The sequence below is a fragment of the Lynx rufus genome, unplaced genomic scaffold (genome assembly GCF_022079265.1).
Source record: "Lynx rufus isolate CCGP_SWC_20201006 ecotype Redwood Valley unplaced genomic scaffold, mLynRuf1.p SCAF_1, whole genome shotgun sequence".
Classification (NCBI taxonomy): Eukaryota; Metazoa; Chordata; class Mammalia; order Carnivora; family Felidae; genus Lynx; species Lynx rufus.
Window position 1 is genome coordinate 128,586,783 of NW_025814823.1, and position 26,739 is coordinate 128,613,521.

Here is a 26,739-nt window from a genome sequence, read left to right on the forward strand (position 1 = left end):
AGGCAAGAAGAGGGGCTGCTGTCATGGTAGGGGTAACTGATCCTGACCAGCAGGAGGAGGGTGGGATGCTCTTCACCTGTGGGGGCAAGAACACCTTGTTGTATGGAAACCAATTTGACAATAAATTTCATATATTGAAAAAAAAAAGAACAAAAAAAGAACACCTATGGCACCTGTTGGTACTTCCTTGTCCCACTGTAACTGTACATGGGTATGGACAGAAACATCAACCTGAGAAGTGTATGGTTGTCAAAGGTCCAGACACTTTCAGGAATGAACTTTGGGGTCACACTATGAGGTAACACACCCAAAGCTTGTCAAGGTGATAGCTGAGGGTGAGGAACTTTACAGTGGCAAGAGAAGAAAGAGGATGAGGACCAGCTGTAGCCCTAAGACCAGCTGTGGCAACAAGGGATATATTCTTCTCAGTAATTTCCATCTCCTGCATGTCGTCTCAGGAGGAAAGTCCCATGCCCACGCAAAGAGAAGCAGATGTGTGCAGCACAAGTGATTGACTATGCCAGCCATGGAGGTGCACGGTCCCTACCTCCCTTCAAGAGGCCAACAGCCTCCAAGACAGTCCCCAGGCTCTAACCGCTGTGCCTTTCAGGCTTTGCCACGATGCTTCCAGCACATCAGTGAGTACACAGTGGGTATTGGAGCTGGGCTAATTCCACCAGAAGACATAGGAGTCCTCTAGAAAGGAACTATTGTCCAAGGACTCCCCATCAACCTGGCCAAGACTTTCTCAGAACTGCACCCTATCATCTTAGGTCCTTCCTGCCCAATTCTTTCCCCCCTGCTTTCCCAGAGATCAGACCTGCATCAGAGTCCCAGCCCCCTTGCTCCCTTCCCCCTTCAACCATTCCAGACAGGCCCCAAATACTAGCATTAATTTCCCTTCACATCTAGCCCCATCATGGCATCTCCTTCTCTTCTCAGAGACTTGAACTAACAGACTCAGGCCTGTCTCACTCCAGTGTGTTTGTTACAGTCCTTCCATTACTGACTTCACAATTATACTTAACTGCAGCTCACTTGATGTGGGAAAAGACTGAGCCACTCTGACTCAGGAACAGGTGGAGTGATTATTGCTTAACTTCTCAGTTTAAAGGGACCTTATTAACCTTAGAACTTCTTTCTCAATGAATACTAGGCATTGTGTTAGGTGTGGGGGACACAGATAACAGCAAATTCTTTCACAGCCTTATCTTCCACCACACCCTTCCTAATAACACCCTCCACGTTCTTATATCCTTCAAGCTCACTTGTGATGACCACTTTTATAAGCAATTCCCTCCACCCTAACTGACCCTCTCCCTTGCCTGGCAAACACCCACGGACGCATCAAGACTGAACCCAAGCATCACTTCTGGGCAAAATATTCTCTGACGTACACAAGCAGAGTTGATTCCTCAGTCCTCCTATAACACACCCTAATCATGGCATCTGTGATAATGAACTCAGATTTATCTGTCTTCCTAACTAAAATGGAACTCTTTGAAGCATGGGTCATGCATCCAAAGTGTTTAGCACTGTGCCTGGCATAAAGTAGGTACTCCTAGATGCCTGAGAAGAGAAAGGGAAGCAAAAAGAGGACAGCAACAAGCAGCACACTTAAGGATCTAACTAACAAGGACCGTAACAAACAAGAACCAACACCAAAAAGAACCCAGAAGTATTGTGCAAGTGGTGAAATGCTGACTGGACACCAGTTGCATAAAAACACTGAAACAGGGGCACCTGGGTGGCTCAGTCAGTTGAGCATCTGACTCCAGCTCAGGTCTTGATCTCACAGTTCATGGTTCAAACCCCATGTCAGGCTCTGTACTGACAGTGAAGAGCCTGCTTGCTGAGCAGCTCGCACATGAACTCTCAAAATAAATAAACATTAAAAAACAAAAACGGTGAAACAGACTATGCTTTCTGACACTCCCATAAAACACCTGTCAGGCCTCTCCCACTGCTAGTTTGCAGGCTTATCAAATTCAGAGAGTGGCCTGCCCCACCCTTCCACAGCCCTCACAAGTCCACTCTTACAGCCTGCACCTCAAGGCAAGTTCCCACTCTTCTCAGAAACTTCTGGCCTGGGGTTAACTGAGAAAAACTGATGGATCCCCATGGGATCATTTTGTTTTGAGGTCAGAGTATTTAAGAACTACTCCTGGGGCGCCTGGGTGGCTCAGTTCGCTAAGCATCCAACTCTTCATTTCAGCTCCGGTCATGATCTCATGGTTCATGGGTTCAAGCCCCACATCGGGCTCCGTGCTGATGGCATGAAGATTGCTGCGATTCTGTCTCCCTTTCTCTCTCCCTCCTCCTCTCCCTCCCCTGCTCGCTATCTATCTCTCTCTCAAAAATAAATAAACATTTAAAAAAATTTAAAAAAAAAAAGAACTGTTCAATCTACCTTCTTTGGCCAAAATACCTTTCTCTTCCTCTAAGGGGAGCGTTCAGTGGGTTATGTTCACTGATTTTTCTGGATTCTCTACTGATGAAACTCCATTCTCTATTAATTATAATCACTAGGCATCATGAATTCATAGGAAAGAAACTTGGGTAAGGATTAAAGGAAAAAAGAATTAAAGACCAAGTGGGTGAAACAAATACAAAGTGAAGGGAAAAAGAAACATGACACAAAACATGAAACACAGGAATATGACCACACATGAATGGCCAGGGTAGAAAGATAAAACATAGGTTCGAAATTAACCTGAGGTAATCACCAAAAAGCCTAAAAAAAAAGGATGCCACAAAAGTTTATCAGTAACCAGTAGATGCTTTTCATGAGTCAAGACAGTCTATTCAATACTCTGTTTAACACACCTACTTTCCCTGGCACATTTTACATCCAAAGAGGGCAGCGATAATGTAACCTCAGGATGAGCTGAGCCTGGTATAGAACTGTCTGTCCCAGGGCAAAGATCAGCTTACGGCTTATTTTTAGCGGATTCTGCTCCTGCACCTCAGGGACTGCCAGGGTCCTCAGTTGGAATCCATCCCCACAGCTTGGGACAGACTGCACTGCTGCTTACCTTTTGGGCAGTCTATATACACACCATAATCATGGCACTGTTTCCTCTGCCCAAAACAATTCCCCAGTTTTGCTCCTGCAACAGGCACTGCCTGTCGTATCAGTTTGAGTTGTTGGTTGCAAAAACCAATTCTGACTAATTTAACCAGACACAAAAAAAATTGAAAATATCCAAGTAGGTTACAAAATCAATAGGAGGGAGAGCTGGAGAACTAGCATCAGAAAGGGGGAAAAAAAAGTGCTAGGGAGAAAGGAAGCCACAGCAGCACACAGAGCAGGAACCACAAGGGACAGTCTAGTGTGAGAGCGACGGCTGACACCATGGCCTCTGCATGCCTTTGCCTCTATGTGCTCTGCCCTTGCTCCTGCAGGCCACCACTGCTGTCACAAGAAATTCTAAGCTGTCCCTTCCCCTTCACATCTCTCACTTGACATTCAAAGTCGTAGGTAGGAGTGTATCAACCTCCAAGGGCAGGACAGGTCCCTGAACCCTAACTGCTGAAAGACGGAGAATCTCACCTACCTCGGCTTCAGGGCTCTGCCTCCCTCCAAGGCTCACAAAAACAGGGAATCTCACAAAACAGAAAAGGAGCTTAAAATGTTTGGCAGCAAAAAAGGTGAAATGTCCAGTATATGTTTTTTATCAGTATCCCCACAACTATGACATGGAAACCTGGACATTCAATCTTGACTTTTATGGGAGGAGTGGGTACAGAGACTCTGAGATACTCATCCAGCTCCAAAGGGTCTAAGCTCCCAGAGACTTTATACAGGAACAAATCCTAAAGATTTAGATGTTCACTAACCGCAGATGTATTTGAAGAACTGCAAGGACTTACAGATTGACAGGTGCCTTGACAAAGGTAAGAGTTAGACTCCAGACCTCAATAAAAGAAAATGTTAAACATCAGTAAAGATTCTAAATGCAAAGGGGTGAAGGGAGAGATCCAAGACGGCAGCATGGGAAGACCCCAAACTCACCTCATCCCAGAGACAAACGGAATCTACACCTACATGTACAGCAATTGCTCCTAAAGAACTGAGGAGCAGTGAACAGCTTCTGCACACCCAAGGATAGAGGGACCACACAGAGAATGGGCAGGAGAGACAGAGACAAGGTGATAATGAGAACACCACCACCCCCCCCACACACACACACTATAAACTGCAGAAGGAAGGGATAGCAACAGAGGGCCCTCAGCAGATTTGCACAACCTGGGGCACAGCAAAAAATAGCAGTTTAAAGGGCAACTAGACTTTGAGTGGAGGAATCCCATTTACTAACCCTAGAGCACCCACGGAACAGTGCGGGAACTGCTGAAACTCTCTCGAAGGCTGGAGATGCCAGTGAGGGTCCTGTTTTTGTTCCTCCCCTATCTTGACAGCACAGAGGGGGGCAGGGCCAAGGCACTCTAGCCAGCCTGCTGCCTCAGCAAGCGCAGGGTCCCTGGCCCACACCAGCTCCAGCCATGCTGCCAAGGTGGCCACCCCATCCACACCTGTCCCAGCTCCACCCAGCCCAACAAGGGCTACCGCATGGTCCACTCTGGGAAACCTCCCGGCCCATGCCTCCTCTAGCTCCAGCCATCCCACCAGCATGTCCCCTCTGCAGGGTCCTCCACCCCACTCCAGCTCCAGCTGCACACAGCCAGCCCAAACCACCTCATTCACGGAAACATATACACAAAGTGTATATGAGGAGACAGAAAAATATACTCCAAACGAATTAACAAAACCTCTGAAAAAGAACTAAATACAACAGTGATAAGCAATCTACCTGAAAAAGAGTTCAAAGTAATGCTCATAAAGATGTTCACCAGACTGGAGAGAAGAGTGGTTGAACTTAGTGAGAACTTCAACAAAGTGATAAAATATAAAAAAGAACCACCAGAGCTGAAGAACGCAATAACTGAAATAAAAAAACACACTGGAGGGAATTAAGAGCAGATTAAAGGATGCAGATGAACGAATCAGCATTCTGGAACATGGGGTAAGAGAGAACACCCAAGCTGAAGAGCAAAAAGAAAACAGAATTTTAAAAACTGATGATAATAGGTTAAGGGACCTCTGGTACAACAAGCATACTAACATTCACATTATAAGGGTCCCAGAAGAAGACAGAAAGAAAGTCACAGAAACTTATTTGAAGAAAAGTTCCCTAATCTGGGGAAAGAAATGCCCATCCAGGTCCCAATAAGACACCTAATAATTAAAATGCCCAAAATTAAAAATAAAAAGAGAATCTTAACAGGAGCAACAGAAAAATAACAATGAAGCCCTTAAACAATGTGGGGGTTAGGAGCAATGACACCCCACTCACTGCCCTCATGCACCCCAAACCCAAGTCTAACTTTGACTCTCCCAAAACTTAACTACGAATAGCCTACCAGTGACCAGAGCCTTGCCGATGAACATAGTCAATTAACATATATTTTGTGTATTATATGTCATATACTATATTCCTACAATAAAGTAAGCTAGAGAAAAGAAAATGTTATTGAGAAAATCATAAAGAAAAAATACATTTATAATACTGTACTGCAAAACATCCACGTATAAGTAGACCCATGCAGTCAAACCCTGTGTTGTTCAAGGGTCAGCTGTGGTTATAAACAACAGAAACTCCCTAAGGCTGTCAATTGATTTTTCAGCAGAAACTGTGTAGGCCACACAGGAGTGGCATAATATATTCAAAGAGCTGAAAGGAAAACACCTATAACCAAGTTACTCAGCCCAATAAGGTTATCATTCAAAATTGAAGGAGAGATAAAGAATTTCCTAGACAAACAAAAGTTAAAGGAGTTTATCACCATTAAAGCAGCCTTACAAGAAATGTTAAAGGAATTTCTTTAAGTAGAAAAGGCCAATAAGTATAAGGCAATTCTGAAATGAAAAAAATACACAGGTGGGAGAATATAAATGTCGGTTTTTAGAATGCGCTCAAACTTAAGTGACCATAGACTTAATACAGACTGCTATATATTTAGGATATTATAAATAAACCTCAAAACAGCCAAAAACCAAAAAGAATAAAATACCTAGAAATAAATTTAACCAAGGGGGTAAAAGACGCACTCTAAAAACTCTAAGAAACTGATGAAAGAAATTGAAGACAAGAGAAACAAACGAAAAGATACATCATGCTCATGGATTGGAAGGTAATATGGTTAAAATGTTGAGAGGCACCTGGGTGGCTCAGTCAGTTAAGCGTCCGACTCTCAGTTTCAGCTCAGGTCATGATCTTATGGTTTCATGAGTTCGAGCACCACACATCAGGCTCTGCACTGGCAATGGGGAGCCTGCTTGGAATTCTCTCTCTCTCTCTGCCCCTTCCCTACTCAAGCTGTCTCTGTTTCTCTGAAAATAAATAAATAAACTTAAAAAAATTTTTTTTAATTTTTTTTTTAATCTTTATTTATTTTTGAGAGAGAGACAGAGTGTGAGCAGGGGAGGAGCTGAGGGGAGGGAGACACAGAATCAGAAGCAGGCTCCAGGCCCTGAGCTGTCAGCACAGAGCCTGATGTGGGGCCCGAACTCATGAACTGTGAGATCATGACCTGAGCTGAAGTCAGATGCTTAACCGACTGACCAACCGAGGCACCCCGAAAATAAAAATTTTTTAAAGGTTGATACTATCCAAAGCAATCTACAGGTTTAATGCAATCTCTATTAAAATTCCAATGATAATTTTCACAGGACTAGATAGAACAACTAATCCTAAATTTTGTATGGAACCACAAAACACTCTGAAGAGTCAAAGCAATCTAGAGAAAGAAGAACAAAGCTGGAAGTATCACAAACCCAGATTTCAAACTATACTGCAAAGTTATACTAATCAAAACAGTATGGTACTAGCATGAAAATAGACACGTAGATGAAAAGAAGAGGACAGACAGCCCAGGAATAAACCCAAGCCTATAGGGTCAACTAATAGACAACAGAGGAGGCAAGAACATACAATGGGGGAAAAGGTGGTCTTTTCAATTAACAGTGCTGGGAAAACTGGACAGCTACATGTGAAAAGAATGAAACTGAACCACTTTCTTACACCATACACAAAAATAAACTCAAAATGGATTAAAGTCCTTAATGTGAGACCTGAAACCACAAAAATCCCAAAAGAAAACATAGGCAGTAATTTCCTAGATATTGCCCTTAGCAACATATTTATGCCTCCTCAGGCAAGGGAAACAAAAAAAAATAAATAAACTTTTGAGACTACATCAAACTGAAAAGCTTTTGCACAACAAAGGAAACCATCAACAGAACAAACAGGCCACCCACTAAGTAGGGGCAGATATTTGCAAATGATGCATCTGATTGGGGGTTAATACCCAAAATATATAAAGAACTACAACTCAATAGCAAAAAACCCAAATCCAACTAAATAGCAAAAAATCCAACTAAAAATGGGCACAGGACTTGAAGAGACATTTTCCCAAAGACATAACCAGTGTCCAAAAGACACATGGAAAGATGCTCAACATCACTAATCACCAGAGAAATGTAAATCAAAACCATGAGATACCACCTCACACCAGTCAGAATGGCTAGAATCAAAAAGAAACAGCAAGGGTTGGGAAGATGTGGAAAAAAGGGAGCCCTTGTGCAGTGTTGGTGGAAATGTAAGCTGGTGCAGCCACTGTGGAAATCCACATGAAGGTATCTCAAAAAATTAAAAAGAAATACCATATGACCCAGTAATTCCATATTAGGGTATTCACCTGAAGAAAACAAAAACACTAATTTAAAAAGATATATGCACCTCTATGTTTATTGCAAAAGTATTTTCAATGGCCAAGATATGGAAGGAGCCCAAGTGTCCATCAACTGACAAATGGATAAAGAAGATGAAAGAGAGAGGAAGGAAGGAAGGAAGGAAGGAAGGAAGGAAGGAAGGAAGGAAGGAAGGAAGGAAGGATTTCCAGCTATAAAAAAGAATGAAATCTTGTCATTCACAACAACATAGGTGGACCCAAGGACTATTATGCTAAGTGAAATAAATCAGACCGAGAAAGACAAATACCATATGATTTCACTTACACATGGAATCTAAAAACAAAACAAATGAACAATAACAACAACAAAAACAGACTCAAAGACAAAGAACAAACTGGTGTTTGCTGGAGGGGAGAGGGGAGAGAAATTGGTAAAACAGGCAAAAGAGATTAAGAGGTACAAAATTCTAGTTATAAAGTAAATAAGTCATGAATAAAAAGTACAGAAGAAATATAATCGATAATATTGTAATAACTCTGTATAGTGACGGAGAATAACTATACTAATCGTGGTAAGCACTTTGTAATGTATATAACTGTTCATCACTACGTCATACACCTGAAAATAACATAATACTATATGTCAACTATACTTTGATTAAAAATAAATTTTAAAAGTTAAAGTCTGCTCCACAACCACATATTTAAGTAACTGCACCAAATTTATCCCTATGACTTCCTGACCTTAAACTTCTCCAGTCAGGCCATTCTCCTCTCTCCTCTCCTAGGAAAGCCCACTTAGACATTTCTGAACAATAGCCTCAGTCTTGCTATCCTTGTCACCTGAAATACCCTCTCTCTTCTCATTAACCAGATCCCACCACATTCTTGGGACCCAGGTTGAAGTCCTCCACCTCCTGCTCCATGAGATCTCAAAACACTCCCACAGCAAGTGGGTCACAAACACAAATCCTGCAGTGGCCAGGCAGACAACATCACCATGATACAGTGCGGTATAATGGAAGGGAATGGTGGCAAGAATATCAAGTGCAGTGGGTTTGCCCCAACTAAAGACTTTCAGGTTCACAATTTCTTAAGACACTGTGTCAAAGCTCAGAATTATTAGGAGCCTCTGGGGAAAGGAACTGGGTAGCTGGAGGAGAGAGGTGGAATGGAGATTTTTTCATTGCAAATACTCTATTATACTTTGTAAATTTTGAACTACATTAAAGTATTATCTTCCCAAAATACCCAAAATTGGGGAAAAAAAAAAACGAGATGAAAACATTTTAATCACTAAAAACACTACGCCAGTGAGACAAAACAGATGTGTCAATCCAAGGGCTATCAGTTTAACACCTCTAATTTATTACTTGTTCTGGTTCATTTTGGTTAATTAATTAAATAACACCCTGTTTCTGCTACTTACCTTTTTCATATATGTATACTCTATCTCTCCAGAGAATGCCAAGTTAGGGAGGAAATGAATCATGTTATATTGCATTAGAATGACAAACACGTGGGAAAACTACTGAATATTTGGAATCATAAACATTTAGAATTTTAAAAGTCCTTAAAGATCTAGGTTATCACGTCATTTTATTTATTTTTGTGTTCATTCTTTTTATTTATATATATAAAATTTATTGTCAAATTGGTTTCCATAAACACCCAGTGCTCATCCCCAACAGGTGCCCTCCTCAATGCCCATCACCCACTTTCCCCTCTCCCCCACCCCCCCAACAACCCTCGGTTTGTTCTCAGTATTTAAGAGTCTCTTATGGTTTGTCTCCTTCCCCCTCTATAACTTTCTTCCCCTTCCCCTCCCCCATGGTCTTAAGTTTCTCAGGATCCACATAAGAGTGAAAACATATGGTATGTGTGTTTCTCTGCCTGACTTATTTCACTTAGCATAATACTCTCCAGTTCCATCCATGTTGCTACAAATGGCCAGATTTCCTTCTTTCTCATTGCCAAGTAGTATTCCATTGTATATATAAACCACAACTTCTTTATCCATTCATCAGTTGATGGACATTTAGCTCTTTCCATAATTTGGCTATTGTTGAAAGTGCTGCTATCAACATTGGGGTACAAGTGCCCCTATGCATCAGTACTCCTGTATCCCTTGGATAAATTCCTAGCTGCGCTATTGCTGGGTCATAGAGTAGATCTATTTTTAATTTTTTGAGGAACCTCCACACGGTTTTCCAGAGCAGCTGCACCAGTTTGCATCCCCACCAACAGTGCAAGAGGGTTCCCGTTTCTCCACATCCTTGCCAGCATCTATAGTCTCCTGATTTGTTCATTTTAGCCACTCTGACCAGCGTGAGATGGTATCTCAGTGTGGTTTAGATTTGTATTTCCCTGATGAGGAGTGACGTTGAGCATCTTTTCATGTGCCTGTTGGCCATCTGGATGTCTTCTTTAGAGAAGTGTCTATTCATGTTTTCTGCCCATTTCTTCACTGGATTATCTGTTTTTCGGATGTTTTTTGGAGTTTGGTGAGTTCTTTATAGATTTTGGATACTAGCCTTTTATCCAATACGTCATTTGCAAATACCTTTTCCCATTCCATTGGTTGCCTTTTAGTTTTCTTGACTGTTTCCTTTGCAGTGCAGAAGCTTTTTATCTTCATGAGGTCCCAATAGTTCATTTTTGCTTTTAATTCCCTTGCCTTTAGAGATGTGTCAAGTAAGAAATTGCTGCAGCTGAGGTCAGAGAGGATTTTTCCTGCTTTTGCCTCTAGGGTTTTGATGGTTTCCTGTCTCACAGACAGGTCCTTCATCCATGTTGAGTTTGTTTTTGTGAATGGTGTAAGAAAGTGGTCTAGTTTCAACTTTCTGCATGTTGCTGTCCAGTTCTCCCAGCACCATTTTTAAAGAGACTGTCTTTTTTCCATTGGATATTCTTTCCTGCTTTGTCAAAGATTAGTTGGCCATACATTTGTGGGTCCAATTCTGGAGTCTCTATTCTATTCCATTGGTCTATGTGTCTGTTTTTGTGCCAATACCATACTGTCTTGATGATTATAGCTTTGTAGTAGAGATTAAAGTCTGGGATTGTGATGCCTCCCACTTTGGTCATCTTCTTCAATATTACTTTGGCTATTCGGGGTCTTTTGTGGTTCCATACAAATTGTAGGATTGCTTGTTCTAGCTTCGAGAAGAATGCTGGTGCAATTTTGATTGGGATTGCACTGAATGTGTAGATTGGGTAATATTGACATTTTAACAATATTTATACTTCCAATCCATGACCATGAATATTTTTCCATGTTCCATGTGCACTCGAGAAGAAAGTATATTCTGTTGCGTTGGGATGCAGAGTTCTAAATATATGTCAAGTCCATCTGATCCAGTGTATCATTCAGGGCCCTTGTTTCTTTATTGATCCTGGGTCTAGATGATCTACCCACTGTTGTAAGTGGGGTATTAAAGTCCCCTGCAATGATCACATTCTTATCAATAAGGTTGCTTATGTTTGTGATTGTTTTATATATTTGGGGGCTTCTGCATTCAGTGCATAGACATTTATAATTGTTAGCTCTTCCTGATGGGTAGACCCTGTAATTATTATATAATGCCCTTCTTCATCTCTTGTTACAGCCTTTAATTTAAAGTCTAGTTTGTCTGGTATAACTATGGCTACTCCAGCTTTCTTTTGACTTCCAGTACCATGATAGATAGTTCTCCATCCCCTCACTTTCAATCTGAAGGTATCCTCAGGTCTAAAATTAGTCTCTTGTAGACAGCAAATAGATGGGTCTTGTTTTTTTTTATCCATTCTGATACCCTATGTCTTTTGGTTGGAGCGTTTAGTCCATTTACATTCAGTGTTATTATTGAAAGATACAGGTTTAGTCATTGTGATGTCTGTAGGTTTCATGCTTCTAGTGATGTCTCTGCTACTTTGTGGTCCTTGCAACATTTCACTCACTGAGTCCCCCTTAGGACCTCTTGTAGGGCTGGTTTAGGGGTGACGAATTCCTTCAGTTTTTGTTTGGGAAAACCTTTATCTCTCCTTCTACTCTGAATGACAGACTTGCTGGGTAAAGGATTCTTGGCTGCATATTTTTTTCTGTTCATCACATTGAAGATTTCCTGCCATTCCTTTCTGGCCTGCCAAGTTTCAGTACATAGGTCTGCTACTACCCTTATGTGTCTACCTTTGTATGTTAAGGCCCATTTATCCCTGACTGCTTTCAGAATTCTCTCTTTATTCTTGTATTTTGCCACTTTCACTATGATATGTCGTGCAGAAGATCGATTCAAGTTACGTCTGAAGGGAGTTCTCTGTGCCTCTTGGATTTCAATGCCTTTTTCCTTCCCCAGATCAGGGAAGTTCTCAGCTATGATTTGTTCAAGTACACCTTCAGCCCCTTTCTCTCTCTTCATCTTCTGGAATTCTTATTATACGGATATTGTTCCATTTGATTGCATCACTTACTTCTCTAATTCTCCCCCTCGTACTCCTGGATTTTTTTTTAATCTCTTTTTCTCAGCTTCCTCTTTTCCCATAATTTTATCTTCTAATTCACCTATTCTCACCTCTGCCTTTTCAATACGCACTGTGGCCACCTCCATTTTATCTTGCACCTCATTTACAGCATTTTTTAATTCATTATGATTATTTTTTAGTCCCTTGATCTCTGTAGCAATAGATTCTCTGCTGTACTCTATGCTTTTTTCAAGCCCAGCAATTAATTTTATGACTATTATTCTAAATTCGCTTTCTGTTATATTGCTTAAATCAGTTTTGATCAATTCCTTAGCTGTGGCTACTTCCTGGAATTTCTTTTGAGGAGTATTCTTTCGTTTCATCACTTTGGCTAGTTTTCTGTCCCTTATGCATTTTAAAAACTTGTTGTGTGCTCTGCACCTGTGAGCACTGCTATATTAAAGGAGGGTCATACACTGTCCAGGGCCTGGCCCTTTAGGAGGTGTTTTTTCTCAGACTGTTACTTGCTTTCTGTTATTGTGACTTTGGTTATTTTATTACCGTACTCATAGTGATATTTTGGACCCTCCACCAGGTGTGCTTTGATTTGTTCCTTGAAGTAGCCCTTTTTTCCAACTTTCCCATTTTCTTCCTGGTAGATTTCAGTCTCTTTTCCTCCCAGGCTCTGATGTTCAAAGTCCTTTGGCTTCTGCACTTCTTTGTTTGAGAGACACAGGAAGTATGGACCCCCTACTTCTCCCCCATGTTGGCCCCTCCAATTATGACAGGACAACGACCCAGGATTTGATGAAAAGAATAAAAACAAAAGAAAAACAAAATCACACACACATTTTGAGCTTACTATGAGAATACAGGATGCCCACTAGAGGGAGCCATAGTCCATTAACTTGAAGGTGAGGTCCGTAAAAGTGTTCCCTTCAAACGGATAATGAAAACATTTTCCCAGGGCCACAGGATGTGACTAAAGAGCCACGGACCTAAACAATTCAAATTTCTTTCTCCAGAGGTACAAACAGAGATCTTCAAATCTCCAGCATTAAAAAAAATGTTATTAGCATACAGTAAAATTGATGTGTTTTTTTTGGTCCACAATTCTATCAATTTTAATACATGTATACATTTGTACAACCACCACAATCAGGAAACAGAACAGTTCCATTTTTCCCAAGAACTCACTCCTCTGATTTTACAGTCACATCTCCCCCCAACACACACAGTGGCATTCCATTTTATAGATGTAAAATGTTTATCCACTCACCCACTGAAGAACATCTGGTTTGTTTTCAGCTGCTGGCAATTACTATAGAGCTGCTATCAATATTCATGTACAAGTTTTTGTGTGAAAATAAGTTTTCATTTTTCTAGGGTAAATGCCCAAGCATGGGAATACTGAGTTATACAGTACATAGAGGTTCAACTCTAAAAGAAAATGCCAAACTTCTCTCCACGGTGATAACCAATCCAAGCTTCCTACCACCAGTAGAGCAGATTTCCAACTGCTCTGCATCCTCTCTAGCGCTTGATATTGTCAGTATTTTTATTTTAACCATTCCCATAAATATGTAGTAGTATCTTATCCAGGTTTAATTTGCATCTCCCTAATACTAATCATAAAAATCATTTTAGGCATCAGTAGCTCTTGAGTTATCTTTGGTGAAATGTCCATTTAAGTGTTCTGTTCATTTTTTAATTGGGTTGTTTGTCTTCTTACTGTTGGGTTTTTTAAGTTCTTTTTATATTCTTGATACCAGTCCATTGTCATATATATGGCTTGCAAAGTCTCTCCCCATCTGTACCTTGTCTCCTCAGCCTCTTAATAGTGTCTTTCACAGAGCAAAGGTTTTTAATTTTGATGAAGTCCAAATTATCATTTTTTTTCTTTTATGAATCATGCTTTTGGTGTCATGTCTAAGAACTGTTTACCTAACCCCAAGGCATAAAGAGCTTCTCTGGTTTCTCTAAATTTTTCCTAGTTTTACATTTAAATCTATGATTCACTTTTAATTAACTTTTGCATAAAGTACACAGTTTACATTTGAGGTTCATTTTTTTAATATAGAGGATATATATCTAATTGTTCTAACACCATTTGCTGAAAAGACTACTCTTTTTTCCTTTAAACTGCTTTTACGCTTCTGTCAAAAACCAAGTGGCCAAGTTTGTGTGTGATTCTGGACCACCAATTCTGTGCCAGCAATCTAAGCATCCATTCCTTCACCAACACCACAGTCTCCATTACTGTAGCTTTATGCAATAAGTCTTAAAACTGGGCAGCATGAGTCTTGCTTTTGTAAATTAAGAATGTGGAAGTAACATTATTCAATAGAGCTGGCAATATCTACCTAACAAATTCTAGTTTCAAATTAAAATCAGTATTTTGGAAATAGGACAGGAAAAAAAGCAAATATGAAGGAAAGGGAACAGAAAGAATACAGGAAACAAAGAGAAAGAAGTAGGAACGTGAGAGAGACACACGTAAAGAGGTAGAAACAAAGGAAAAGAAGAGAAAAAGGGGACAGGGAGAGGTGGGAAAACAGAGGAAGTGGCTCCCTACACATCAGATCTCAACCACTAAAGCTGAGCCAAGCAAATTCCTATCTGTGAACACCAAACACCTTCCCACTTACACGATCCACCAGAGCTAGCATCAGTAATGAGAACAGGTCAAGGGCCAGGTATCTCACCAGACCAGGAACCTCATCCTCCTAAAAATCTACAGTAGGACAAACACTTTTCTCATTAAATCATTCAAAACAAGCAATTATCATAATATCGACTTCAATTTTTATATGACCCATTACATTAGTCTTAAATACTCCTATATAACTGCCTGTTCACATAAATAAACGGGCACATTTGATGATCAGCATGAACTTTCCTTAACTAGAACACTCCTGGTGTTTGGTTTAGATATTTCAAAGAGAAACATCCTTGGTTCTCTTTGGATGAACTATCCACCCTGTCCACCTCCCAGGGTTGCCATGAAGATCAAAGGAGATCATGGAAGGGAAATTGCTTCATAAACTGAAATTTTTCATACAAATATATATCAAAGCCTCTCCTCATTAGAGGTATAGGACCAGGAAACTTTGTCAGACACAGATGAAAGCATCTGGCTCAACTACATAGACCCTTTAGTGAAATCTAAAATGGTCTTTAGTAGCAGCAAATTCAGAATTCTTTCCAGACAACGGCATTATTAACAAGAAGAATGTGGTTCGGTAACTAGCTCTGGGCAGTTCTCTGCAACATCTCTGACAATGATGGACATTCAGATATTGGGATCTTGCTTTCCTTTCTTGCACGCTAAAATTCACTACTTCCTTCTATTTTCTATACTTACATCTTTGATTCTGGGGGGAAAAAAATCATGGTTAACAAATGTAACTGTAGTCACAGAAGAAATATGACACACAGTCTTTAAGAACTAGAAATAAAATTTGGTACATTCCAAAATAAAAGCTTAACTTTCTGTTACAAAATTCTCCCACATATACTGTGTGTGCATGCGTGTGTGTGTGTGTGTGTGTGTATGTGTGTGTGTGTGTATGTGTGTGTGTGTGTGTGTGTGTTTTCTGTCTTCAAAAAAATGCTGTAAGAGCCTTTGGTATTTCATGTAGCTTTCTGTAATTCACAAACTCAAGAAACCACCCACCTCCTGCTATATTTGTAAGTGCTTAGGTTGATGATGTTTACCTCACTTCCTTTATTTGACAACTTCTTTTCTTTCTTTTAATGCTTATTTTTCAGGGACAGAGAGCACGTGAGCAGAGAAGGGGCAGAGAGAGAGGGAGTGAGAGGATCCAAAGCAGGCTCCCCGCTGACAGCAGAGAACCCAATCTTGGGCTCAAACTCATGAACCGTGAGATCACAACTAAGCTGAAGTCAGACGCTAAACCAACGGAGCCACCCAGTCATCCTTTGACAATTTCCTGAAGACAGAGGATCATTAACTGTATTACCTGGTACTTAAAACATTACTGGAATTCTGTAAATACATAAACGCATGTTGGATACACCAAATGCATCTTGTTTATTACTGTGTGTTTACTCATCCAATCACTATCTAATAACCTAAGTCAATCTCACGTTGTGGAAATGGAGGCAATATAGCCTATCGTAAGAACACGGGCTTCAGACACAGACACCTCAATTCAAATCCTGACTCTTACTACCAGCTGAGTGACTCTGCAGAAGTTAGTAACTTTGGCCTTAATAACTTCCTAATCTTTAAAATCAGGATAATACACTACATCGACAGATGCTGAATTAAATAACAATAACGTGACAAGTCAGCACATCATCAGTGTGTGAGTACCTTAGCTCCTTCCTTGCCAGCAAGACTCCTCGGCTATCTGTTCCAGCCTCCTTGATACTACCTAGGAAGGCTTGATATTTAGAAGCATGTTCTGGAATTTCTCCACCTTACTGACTCTCCATCTACTTTCAAATCTAACCTGCCTCTAGATCCTCATCTCCCTCATCTGCTTCCATTATAATCCGGCAGCAGGACGTACTCTGCTAGGAAAGCAGGTGCAAGCAGAGCAGGCAGGGCAGCCCTCGTCCCACTCTTCTCTGGAGCCCTGGCACACAGCTGCGAGGATCCGAGCTCCGGTCCTGGAAGCTGCACGCGGGCAACAGCTGCCGCCTCTCTCATTAGCTCACTCTCAATTCAGGGCACATGCTCCTTAACAAATGCTTTACTTATCTGAATAGATTTCATCTGACAGTAATCTGAGAAATTGGCAAACACCAGTGGTTAACTCAGAATACTTCCACTGGGGCAAATGGAAAGCTATGAGTTTTCAGGTGGTAAACAACAGAAGAAAATAGTGCTCCCTTTATGATTCACAAGTATTACAGAAAGTGAAGAGAAAATCGCTATTTAAAGGACAAATGTACTCTGGCTGTGCACTCGATGTTTTAAAGTGGGACACCTGATTAAATCTTCATCCTGACGTGAAGCATGCTCTGCCAGGGCGGGGTGGCCGGCTCCTAGAGCATTCTCCCATTTCACTCTTCTGAGGACCCTGAAAGCCTCCTGAGATGCAAGGGATGTTACCCAATGTAAGGTGGTCACAAGAGAACAGATTGCAAGTTACTCATCCAGAGAATCTTTCAAAAGTGTTCTAACTAAGTTGTGACGGGGTACAAGCAATTACAGTTTCCCAAGAGAAATAATCACTTACAAATCCCCAGGGAAGTATGGCATGCAGAACCAGGGCTGGAGTTTCCACTGCCTGATGCTAACAAGCACTACAGTCTCAGAATAAGCTCAAATCACCCAAGATCCTAATTAAAAGTTGGATGAGCAAGCCAGAAATAACTGCCAAATGGAGAGACAACTAAATGTCCCATGACAGTCTTGCTATCTAGAAGCTGGAGATTGCTGATGAAACTCCATAAAGAAGTTAATGCTAAGTGTGCAGCAGTGTCTGGTCTTAGCCTTGGGGCTGGTGGCAACCCTCACACTGCTCTGTGAGCTTCCTCAGCAGCTAGTCCACAAAAGAGCCAAACAAATGGTTCAGGGAGGAAATAAACAGGTTTTCTCTGCTCAAAGTCATGGGTCCCAGGGACCCCAAACTCCCTTACTAAATGTGTTGTAAGAGCATGCCCAATTTTCTTTTGGAGTAAAAGAAAACAAATGTTAAGGATCCATATTCTCCATTTCTTCTTTTAAACACTTTCAAGTTCTCACCCCTTTGGTAGGCCTGTCAGTAACTCAATACTTACTCTTTTCAGGACATGTGCAGCTTCATTCCTCTAATACTCTCCCAGTCCCTAAAGCTTACTTAGGTAGGTCCCCTCCGCCTCCAGCAGTAAAACAACCTAGCATGTAGTGAGAAGGAAAGTCTGAGTGAGAGACATGCATTTTTCCCTTGGGCGATCAGGTGGTAAGTGACCAATCACAAAATAGCACTAAAACATGAGCAAAAACATTTGGTGGAAAGCAGACTTACATCAGGGAATTCTAGTACAACACTTCATACAGGCTCTGAGATCTGCCTAAAGATCAGACCCACTCTGCCGCTAACCCCCTGAATAAATACATTCTCACTGCCAGAGAGGCCCGGCCCAGAGCTAGCTATTTCACCCTTTCCTATTCTCTAGAAGCACTGAGCCACTGTGATCACCCTCCCAGATGTGCAAAAGGCAAGAAAAGATGTCCTTTCTGAAAACTCACTACAACAAAACACGGCCAGGGGGCACTCTACAGACCTAAGAACACGGCAACAGGCTTTATTGTGACAACACATTCAGGTCTTCACTCAACAAATCACAAGGACGAGCAGCACTCCAGTGGACAAGAGAGATTCTTTCACATGAGGCAGTTTCAAGAGACTGACCAGAGCCGCCCGTCCTCCCCCTTCAGGTTTACTTGTCACCGTTACCTGTATAAGTGACGATTGTCTTCAAAATCTTCCTGACCCCATTTTCCCTTGATGTCTTCAATAACATGATTCTTAAGGAATTTTTTCAGCAGCTGGACTGTTTGCTTGCGGGTCACCTCGGGGCCAAAATTCTGACTGCACCTCAACAGCTCATGCAGCCAATCCACGGCTTCAGCCGCCGTGAAGCAGCGTTCGTAACTTTTAAAACGACAGCGATGTTTCCGTAAGGGCATCCTAGCGCGAAAAAGCTCAACTGTTTCATTCCACTGGGGAAAAAAGGGAGAAAAGCATGTAGCAATCAACTGGTTTTGTTCAAGTTATTACATCCCAAATATTTAAGATGATGAAGGCAGTTTTTCCACTTAGAAAACCATCTTAATGACAGCCTCGACTTTTTTTTATTTACAACCTTCACACTTGAAAAATAACTTTTAAAACGGTATTTTATATTTTAAAAAACTGTATTTTATTCATTCAATAGGTATTTACTGGAGATAAGACCAGAAAGTTGTCCCATTATGTGAATTTAATGGATTTTTACATTAATGACAAACATATGATCAAAAAAATTGATAAACCAGAGCCCAATATGCCTAATTCACTTCTTGGAGCTCTAATATGATTTTACATCATTAAGCAAATATGTATCATTTATTACATGAAAAGCATCAAATGGAGAGAAGAAAAGGTAGATGTACAAGATATAGTCCTGATGTCAAAACATGTTTAAAACTCCTGCAAAATATTTCCCTCTTAAAAAAAAAATCTAGACATCCACCCCTTCATCCGCCTTCCCTAAATTAAATGAAATGTTCACATAAGGTATCCTTCCTACATAATTATACCAATTTCTTTTTAGGACTCTAGGCTTCCTGCCAGTACTCCTAAAAGTATTAAAACCTCACGGTCTTACTCTCCTAACCACTGTCCCTTCTCCCACTCTTCTCTTTTTGTATCACTGCACAAAGTGAATTTTTACTTTTCACCTCCTTTCCCATTGAAATCAGAAAATCTTTTTCTAATAATTATAGTTGGGTTTTTTTGTTTGTTTGTTTTTTTAGAAAGACAGAGAGAGAGCATGAGTGGGGGAGAGGGGTAGAGGGAGCCAGAGAGTATCTTAAGAATCTTAAGCAGACTCCACGCTCAGGGCAGAGCCCGACAAGGGGCCTGATCCCATAACCCTGGAATCATGACCTGAGCTGAAATCAAGAGTTGGAATGAGCCACCCAGGCACCCCCAGGGTAATCTCTTACAACAAATCTGGGGCTCAAACTATTCTAGGGCTAGAAAGAAATTGGGGCAAAACCAAGACCCAAGGAAGACGTGCAAAATGGCACATCTCCCTCAGGCAGTTAGTCTCAGAATATAATCTGAAATCTGTTCTGTGGTTTCCTCATTAAGTGGTCATTTCATTATAGCACCTATAGCTATAAATATAAACATGCTTTTAAACAATATCCACATATTTTTAACCATTGTTGTTGTTTATTCTCTGCTGACACCTAGCCTTCACGTTAGTCCTGATCAAGCATATTGGGAGTGGGAAGAGTTAATAAAAAAGATTTGCATTTATTTTAGGTTGACTGAATTATCATAATCATTATCAGTTAAACTTAATACATCGTACTTTATACATTACTTAATAAATGTAATGGAGACATGGGTTCCTGGGATCCAATATTTCAAAACAGAAGTAAACATGCCTATTAATTGACTCAAGCTGGTAAGCAGTTTCTCTATTTTAATTACGTAAGTAATAATATACACTGTAACAAATTAAATGCAGAAGTGTATACAATAGAGCCTGCCCAGTCTCTCTCCAATCCCACATACCTATCAAACATATGCACATATATATAGATTTTTTCTTTTTTATATATGTGTTATTTATTATTACTGCTGTTGTTTGCTTCCTTTTTAAAGAAATACGATCAATCCTATTGCACACATTACCCAACTTGTTTTTGCACTGAACATAGCATGGATGTCTTTCCATATGAATACCTGTAGATCCAGCCCATTCTTATGAATAAGTTGTTGTTTCAATGAGTATTGTGGTTTCAGTGAGTTGTTACTCATTCTTATGAATAAGTTGTTGTTTCAATGAGTTGTTGTTTCAATGAGTACTCAAATAATGAGTATTTGTTGTTTCAAAATATTCTTATTTTAAAAACCTAAAGGACCAATGTTTTTATTTATTTTTGTTAGAATGGATTTCTAGAGACGATCAGCACATTTAAATCAGATGTAACAATTTAGAGTGATACCAGCAGCGTATGCACATCCTACCTTACCTTTGTCCATCACTAGATGTTACTATCATCTAGATGTTACTGTTTCTGCCAATCTGCGTTCAAGAAATGGTATCGCTTAAATTTTGTTTGCATGTTGCTCTCTTCATCTTTAGTAATTTTCATTTACTCATCTGAGACTTGACATTTTTCTATTGGGTAGTCTCTTAATTTTTTTTAAATGTTTACATCTAGCATTTAAGTCAAAGTGCAAAGAAGTCAGGAAAGTCTATTTTGCTCAGTTCCATATCCCCACAACTGAAGACAGTGTACATGTATTTAATAAAGGTGTATTGAATTTAAAAATATGGAATATTAATCTTTTTTAAAATATATTAGGAATGTTTTCTCCTGGCTTATCAATTTGTTTATGTAGTCTCTAGCTACATGAAGGTTTTATTGTTGATGATGATATTTTAATGAAACAAATATATCTTCTTTTTCTTTATAGCTTCAGGGTTTTCCCCTTTAGGGGAAGGAAGTTGGACATTTTCCCATCCTGATGTATTAAAAGTATTCATCAAAGTTTTCTAATATTTTAGAGTGATTTTTTTTTTTTTTTTTTTTACTGTTTGAATCTACAACTGGAATTTTTTATGGGAGGAGGAAGAATACCCTTTTTTCAATGAATTGAAATAGTAAATTACCTTACATAGTATCTTTCTTGATTCTGTTCTGAATCAAGATCTGAACTCTTTTTTATCCCACTGTGCTACTTGTGTTTTCCTGTGCTATACTATACCACAGGAAATTACAATTAATTAATTACAATTAATTAATTGTGATTACAATCAATTAATACTAAGTTTAAATTTCTGGTAGGTCAAGGTCACCTACAGTCTTTTTTTTTTCCAAAAAAATTTTTTTGAACATACTTTTACTATTCTGTATGAGCTTTTCATTCAACGCATTTTCCACAGAGAAAAGAACAATTCATTATGATAACACTTTTACTGACTCTGTGGACAGCTGGTTTTCATTATGCACTAGAAATTTGCTAATAAGACATATTTATCAAAAATAAATTATAAAAAGAACTTTTAATTTATGTTGCTTTTTAATGGCATTTATCATTATGGATTATATTTACTTAATCCATGAAACGCTTTAGAATTCTGAAACCTAATGAGAACCATGATTTCTGTTCCCACTTATTTCCAAAACTAATAATGTTGCTATTTCGTTACTCTGTAAAAAAAAGAATTAAGTTCTCCGTAAAACAAGTTACAATTCTCAGTCACACTTAGAAGGAAAATAACCTACATCAACAAAGAACAAGGCAGAGCTTCAGAATGTGATTTTGTTCTACAACATATTACATTTGAAGAGATAATCTTTATAGCAAAGGGGATAAAACAGATTTCTTTGTGATTAAAAGACTTTTTTTGTTTTACTTATTTATCCCTTAAACTAGGGATCTGAAATAAGGAATCAAACAATTGTTTTTGCTTCACATCATGAACCAAACTACAAAATACAGCACTGAGTGTTGAAATGTGCTTCCTGTTCTTTTCTCTAGGATATTTATTCTATTTCCTTCCTTGTTAGTACCAAAAATATTGTGATAATGGTGCTACAATGATATAGCACCTGGGAACAGAGACAACCAAACTCTAGATCTAGTTGTACTTGCCGCGTACTAACAAGACAGGCCTAATTGAGTCAGTTCACCCCTTTAGGTCTCAACAGAATGGCGGGACTGGACTAGACAATCATTCACATCCATTCTAGTTCTCAGATTCAATGACAGCTGTGTTTTAAAGTTTAACAGTTGCTTCAAATGCTATAAATAACTCAGAATTAAGTTCAAAGAAAGAATCCATAGATAATAAAGGAGTTTTTAAAAAGCTATTTTCTTTCTCCTCATTATTTCTATTAAAATGATCAACTATGGTTGCCCCTTAAACAACGGGTTTGAAATATGGGGGTCCACTTATACACATTTTGGTCTATAAATACAGTACAGTACTGTAAACGTATCTTCTCTTCCTTATGACTTTCTTAGTAACTTTTTTCTCTAGCTCATTCTAAGAATGCAGTATATAATACATAAACATACACAATACAGTAAAACCCGGATTACAAGTAACTTGCTCTGCAAGTGTTCCACAAGATGAGCAAATACTTCTAATAAATTTAAACGAGAGGTGTCTTGCAATATGAGTTGCACGTGATGCCAAACATCATATGATCACAACTGACCCAATGGTTCTTCTCTCTCTCTCTCTGTCGGATTGTGGGTGATCATCTCCCATGCTCGGACACTCGGTCTCAGGCCACGGTGATTAGCAGAAATGATTTTTTAGAACGCTGGAAGGTGCCCACAACTGGCACCAGTGTATTTTTTGTCACTTCAAAGCACCTATGGACGGTCCTTTGCTTTTCCATACAAGAGTAAGCTTAGGAATGCTTTGCTTCATTCTAGGTCAGGCTGCCTGCAGATACAGACCCTATCCTCTGCTGCCTTATTGCCAGTCTCATTAAATACAGTATATGACAAGAGCTTATTAATACTGGACTGTAGTCAACATCAATGTGAGTGTATACAATGGCCCCTATGCAGAAAAAAATTCCATTGAGCCAATAGATAGCAGTGATTCCATTAATGACAGTGAAAGTCGTCCTATACCATAACCCTCCTCTCTCGTCCCCCTCACACCAGCCACAAAGGTTTTCAAAGGTAAGTGCATGTTCATTTGTTTATTTTTCTTTATATTTTGTATTTTCTTTATTATTTTGTATTATATAACAGGATTGTCATCATTTTCATATGAATATTTTTGGGTTGTGGAATAAATCATCTGAGTTTCCATTATTTCTTATGGGGCAATTCGCTTTGATATAAAGTGCTTTGGATTACAAGCAGGTTTCCGGAACAAATTATGCTCGCAAACCAATGTTTTATTGTATGTGTTTATTGACTATTTATGTTATTGGTAAGACTTCTGGTGAATAGTAAGCTGTTAGTACTTAAGTTTTAGGCGAGTCAAAAGTTATACACAGATTTTATTTTTTTTAAATGTTTATTTTATTTTGGGGGTGCAGGGGAGAGAGGAGCAGAGAATCTGAAATGGGTTCTGTGCTGACAGCAGAGTCCAATGTAAGGTTCGAACTCAGGAACCATAAGATCATGACCTAAGCCAAAGTCAGATGCTTCTGACTGAGCCAGCAAACACCCCCAATTTTCAAATGCACATGGGTGGGCACTCCTAACCCCCATACTGTTTAAGGGTAAACTGTATTTGTATGTGGGTTACAAAAGTGAAAGCTATTTCAAAGAAGATGAGTAAGTTGCTAATCAACTTCCACATTCATCATGTAATGACTTAGAATCTGTCATCTGATTTTTGGCATAAAAAATTCACCGAATCCATAAAACGTTATTTTCAGATAAGACTTTGATGCTTTAGAAAATGAAGCTGTACATGGTTTGAAAAAGTACAGCAAGGCATGAAAGGAGGAAGTAATGGTCTGCTCTTGGAATGCCAACAGATTTTCCCAAGCTTTTCCTGAAGATTGGGTTGAGAGTGATGCTGGGAGAAGGGGAAAATGATAAGTGGGGAGAGGGAGATGGAAAGGGGAGCTGGGATAAATAAGTAAAGAGAGGACTGGTCACAAACTTCATGATTTACCTGGTAAGAGGTGTAAGACACAAGTGAATTATGCTTGAGGAAACATACATTTTATAATGAGGGAGAAAGCACCTGTAACGATGACTGAGATTACTGATAAATCAGAAAGTCTCACTTTTTAAAAAAATTTTGCTAATGTTTTTTGGGCTTTTAAAATCTTAGTTTAGGATCAAGGATCTCAAACAGAATAAAGCTGACAAATGAACTGACTACCTGGGAAATTCTGGTAAAATTGAGGTGCTTTCATTAATGATTCGCGTAATTTTCTGCTTAACTTGATCAGGCTTGGCTAAACTTGACCTGTGTATCACTCCTTGGGGGATGACAGCCTCTGGAGGACAAAGAACACATTCCTTTATAAATTCCTTTGATAATATTTTAATGTGACTCAGAATGAAGCGGTGTCTTGTTACATAGGTACTCTGCATCCAAGAAAAGTAGTGATTCATACAATTCAGTGAATGAGATTAAAAACAGTTCCAATTCTGAGGTAACTTGTTTTAGTCTAAAGCAGGAAGGATGAAAACTAGTTACTCCAAGATCCTGAGCCTCTCTGTTTCCCTTGCGTAACTACTGTGAATAAACTGGGGGGAGAGGGATGTGTCTTTTCCCTCCACAAAGGACAGTAAACTTTTTCAAAGTTCCTGATGAAGCACAATCTGTATCTCATCCCTAAAGATGGACCTACTAATAGCCCCGACCCCAGATGGCTTCAAATGGTAGAAGCAATTGTGAAGTGGAAGCAGATATGAAAACACGATTTTTTTAAACCCTTATTTGTTCTCTGTCAGCACCATCCACACCTCTAAGAGGCTAGCCCAATGGAAATTCTAAATTTATATTTGCTGAATTTTTTTTTAATGAATGAATCATTATGAATGCCTGTAACAAACAGATTGTTTGCAAGGATGAGTGCAATAATTCCTCCCGTGCTGTTCCTACCTTTTCCTGGATATCCGTTAGGTGGCAGAGAACAATGAAACGAATTCCCAAGTTAGACGTGGCCAGAAGTGGTAACAGACCAAGGAGCGAGGTCCTTCCTGCCAAATTATCAGCAGGCTTGCATACAAAGCTTCTAAAAAACCTGCCAGTGACATTGACAAATTGTCACCACTTACTCCATTACAGTAATCCTCTGAAACGCAAAGCACTAAAATTACTTGCTCCAGGTCACAAAGAAATCAACTACACCTAAGAGCCCTTAACACCAAAGTTCTTCTCCCAGAAGAAAAGACAGCACCCGGGACCATCAGGGGCTGCAAAGTCCCTTTCACATCCATTCGGGTCAACCGCTGATTTAGGTCGGTGCTGCCAGAACCAGAAACGCTGGGAGCCAGAAAAGCGGCTAAAACCCACCACCATCCCGGGGGCACCGTTAGAAAGAACCGCAAGTGTCACCACACGAGACACTCAAGACGGAGACACACCCTGCCTGGATTGCGGCAAAGGGTGAGCGTTAGAAAGGGTGGGTGGCCGTGAGGTTACGGCCTAGGTGGGTCCTTCCTCTCCCGGCAGCAGGCGTTCGATTCCAGAGGACAAAGGGGGTGGGGGGTAGGGTCACCCTAGTGTTTCGGATGCTTTATATCGGAAGGCGTCACTTACTGCCGAGAACCAGGCCGACGTCTGGGGACGAAGCTGCACGCACCCCAGCGACGTGCTGAGCTCCAGACCCGGTAAGCCTTTCCTAGCGCACCGTCCGGAAAACGGCCGGTTTTCCGGTGGGGCCCGTCCGCACCGGCCGAAATATGTCCCGCCTCCAAACCCGGGCCCCGCCAGCCCTGTAGAGGGGAGTATTGACCAGTACGCGGCCGGCGGCTGCGCCCAGCCCCGGTATGGTCACTCACCAGCTTGGTGGCCCGGTACGGGCCGGGCCCCACGATGCGGTGCTCCATAGCTGGTAAGCAGTGGCGGCGCCGGCCGCCCCTGCGCGGATCCCTGCAGGCTGGCGGCGCAGCAGTTTGAATCGCGAGCCTAAGCGCTACAGACGCTGATTGGGCGACACGGAGACACGTGACGGGAACTGAGGGCGGGGGCGGGGCCCCGCCTGGTAAGCGACTGGTGGCTGCGTTGGCGTCTCCTGTGAGCTCAAACCGGCTGGGGACCGAGTCGGCTGTCCTCCCTTATCCCACCCGGCTCACGCCAGGATGTGCACTGACCGTGCGGGGTGTCTCTGTTTAGCACTGGGGCGAACCTGGCCGACCTCAGACAACG

At 40.5% G+C, this 26,739-nt stretch overlaps 1 protein-coding gene across 2 annotated transcripts in view; it reads right to left on the minus strand.

Annotated features, from left to right (window-relative positions):
* The window catches only part of DEPDC1B (DEP domain containing 1B), a 90,892-nt gene extending 64,443 nt beyond the window's left edge, over positions 1-26,449 (minus strand). The window contains exons 1-2 of one of the 2 annotated variants that reach the window (XM_047086859.1): positions 26,373-26,449; positions 18,606-18,871 (exon numbers count right to left, since the gene is read on the minus strand). In XM_047086859.1, coding sequence (XP_046942815.1) covers positions 18,606-18,871; positions 26,373-26,420 — 314 coding nt within the window. In that variant the 5' untranslated portion in view covers positions 26,421-26,449. Of the gene's footprint in view, positions 1-18,605; positions 18,872-25,470; positions 26,071-26,372 lie in introns of those variants that run through there. The other variant, XM_047086860.1, reaches the window with a different exon arrangement.
* Between the last annotated feature and the right edge of the window lie 290 nt (positions 26,450-26,739).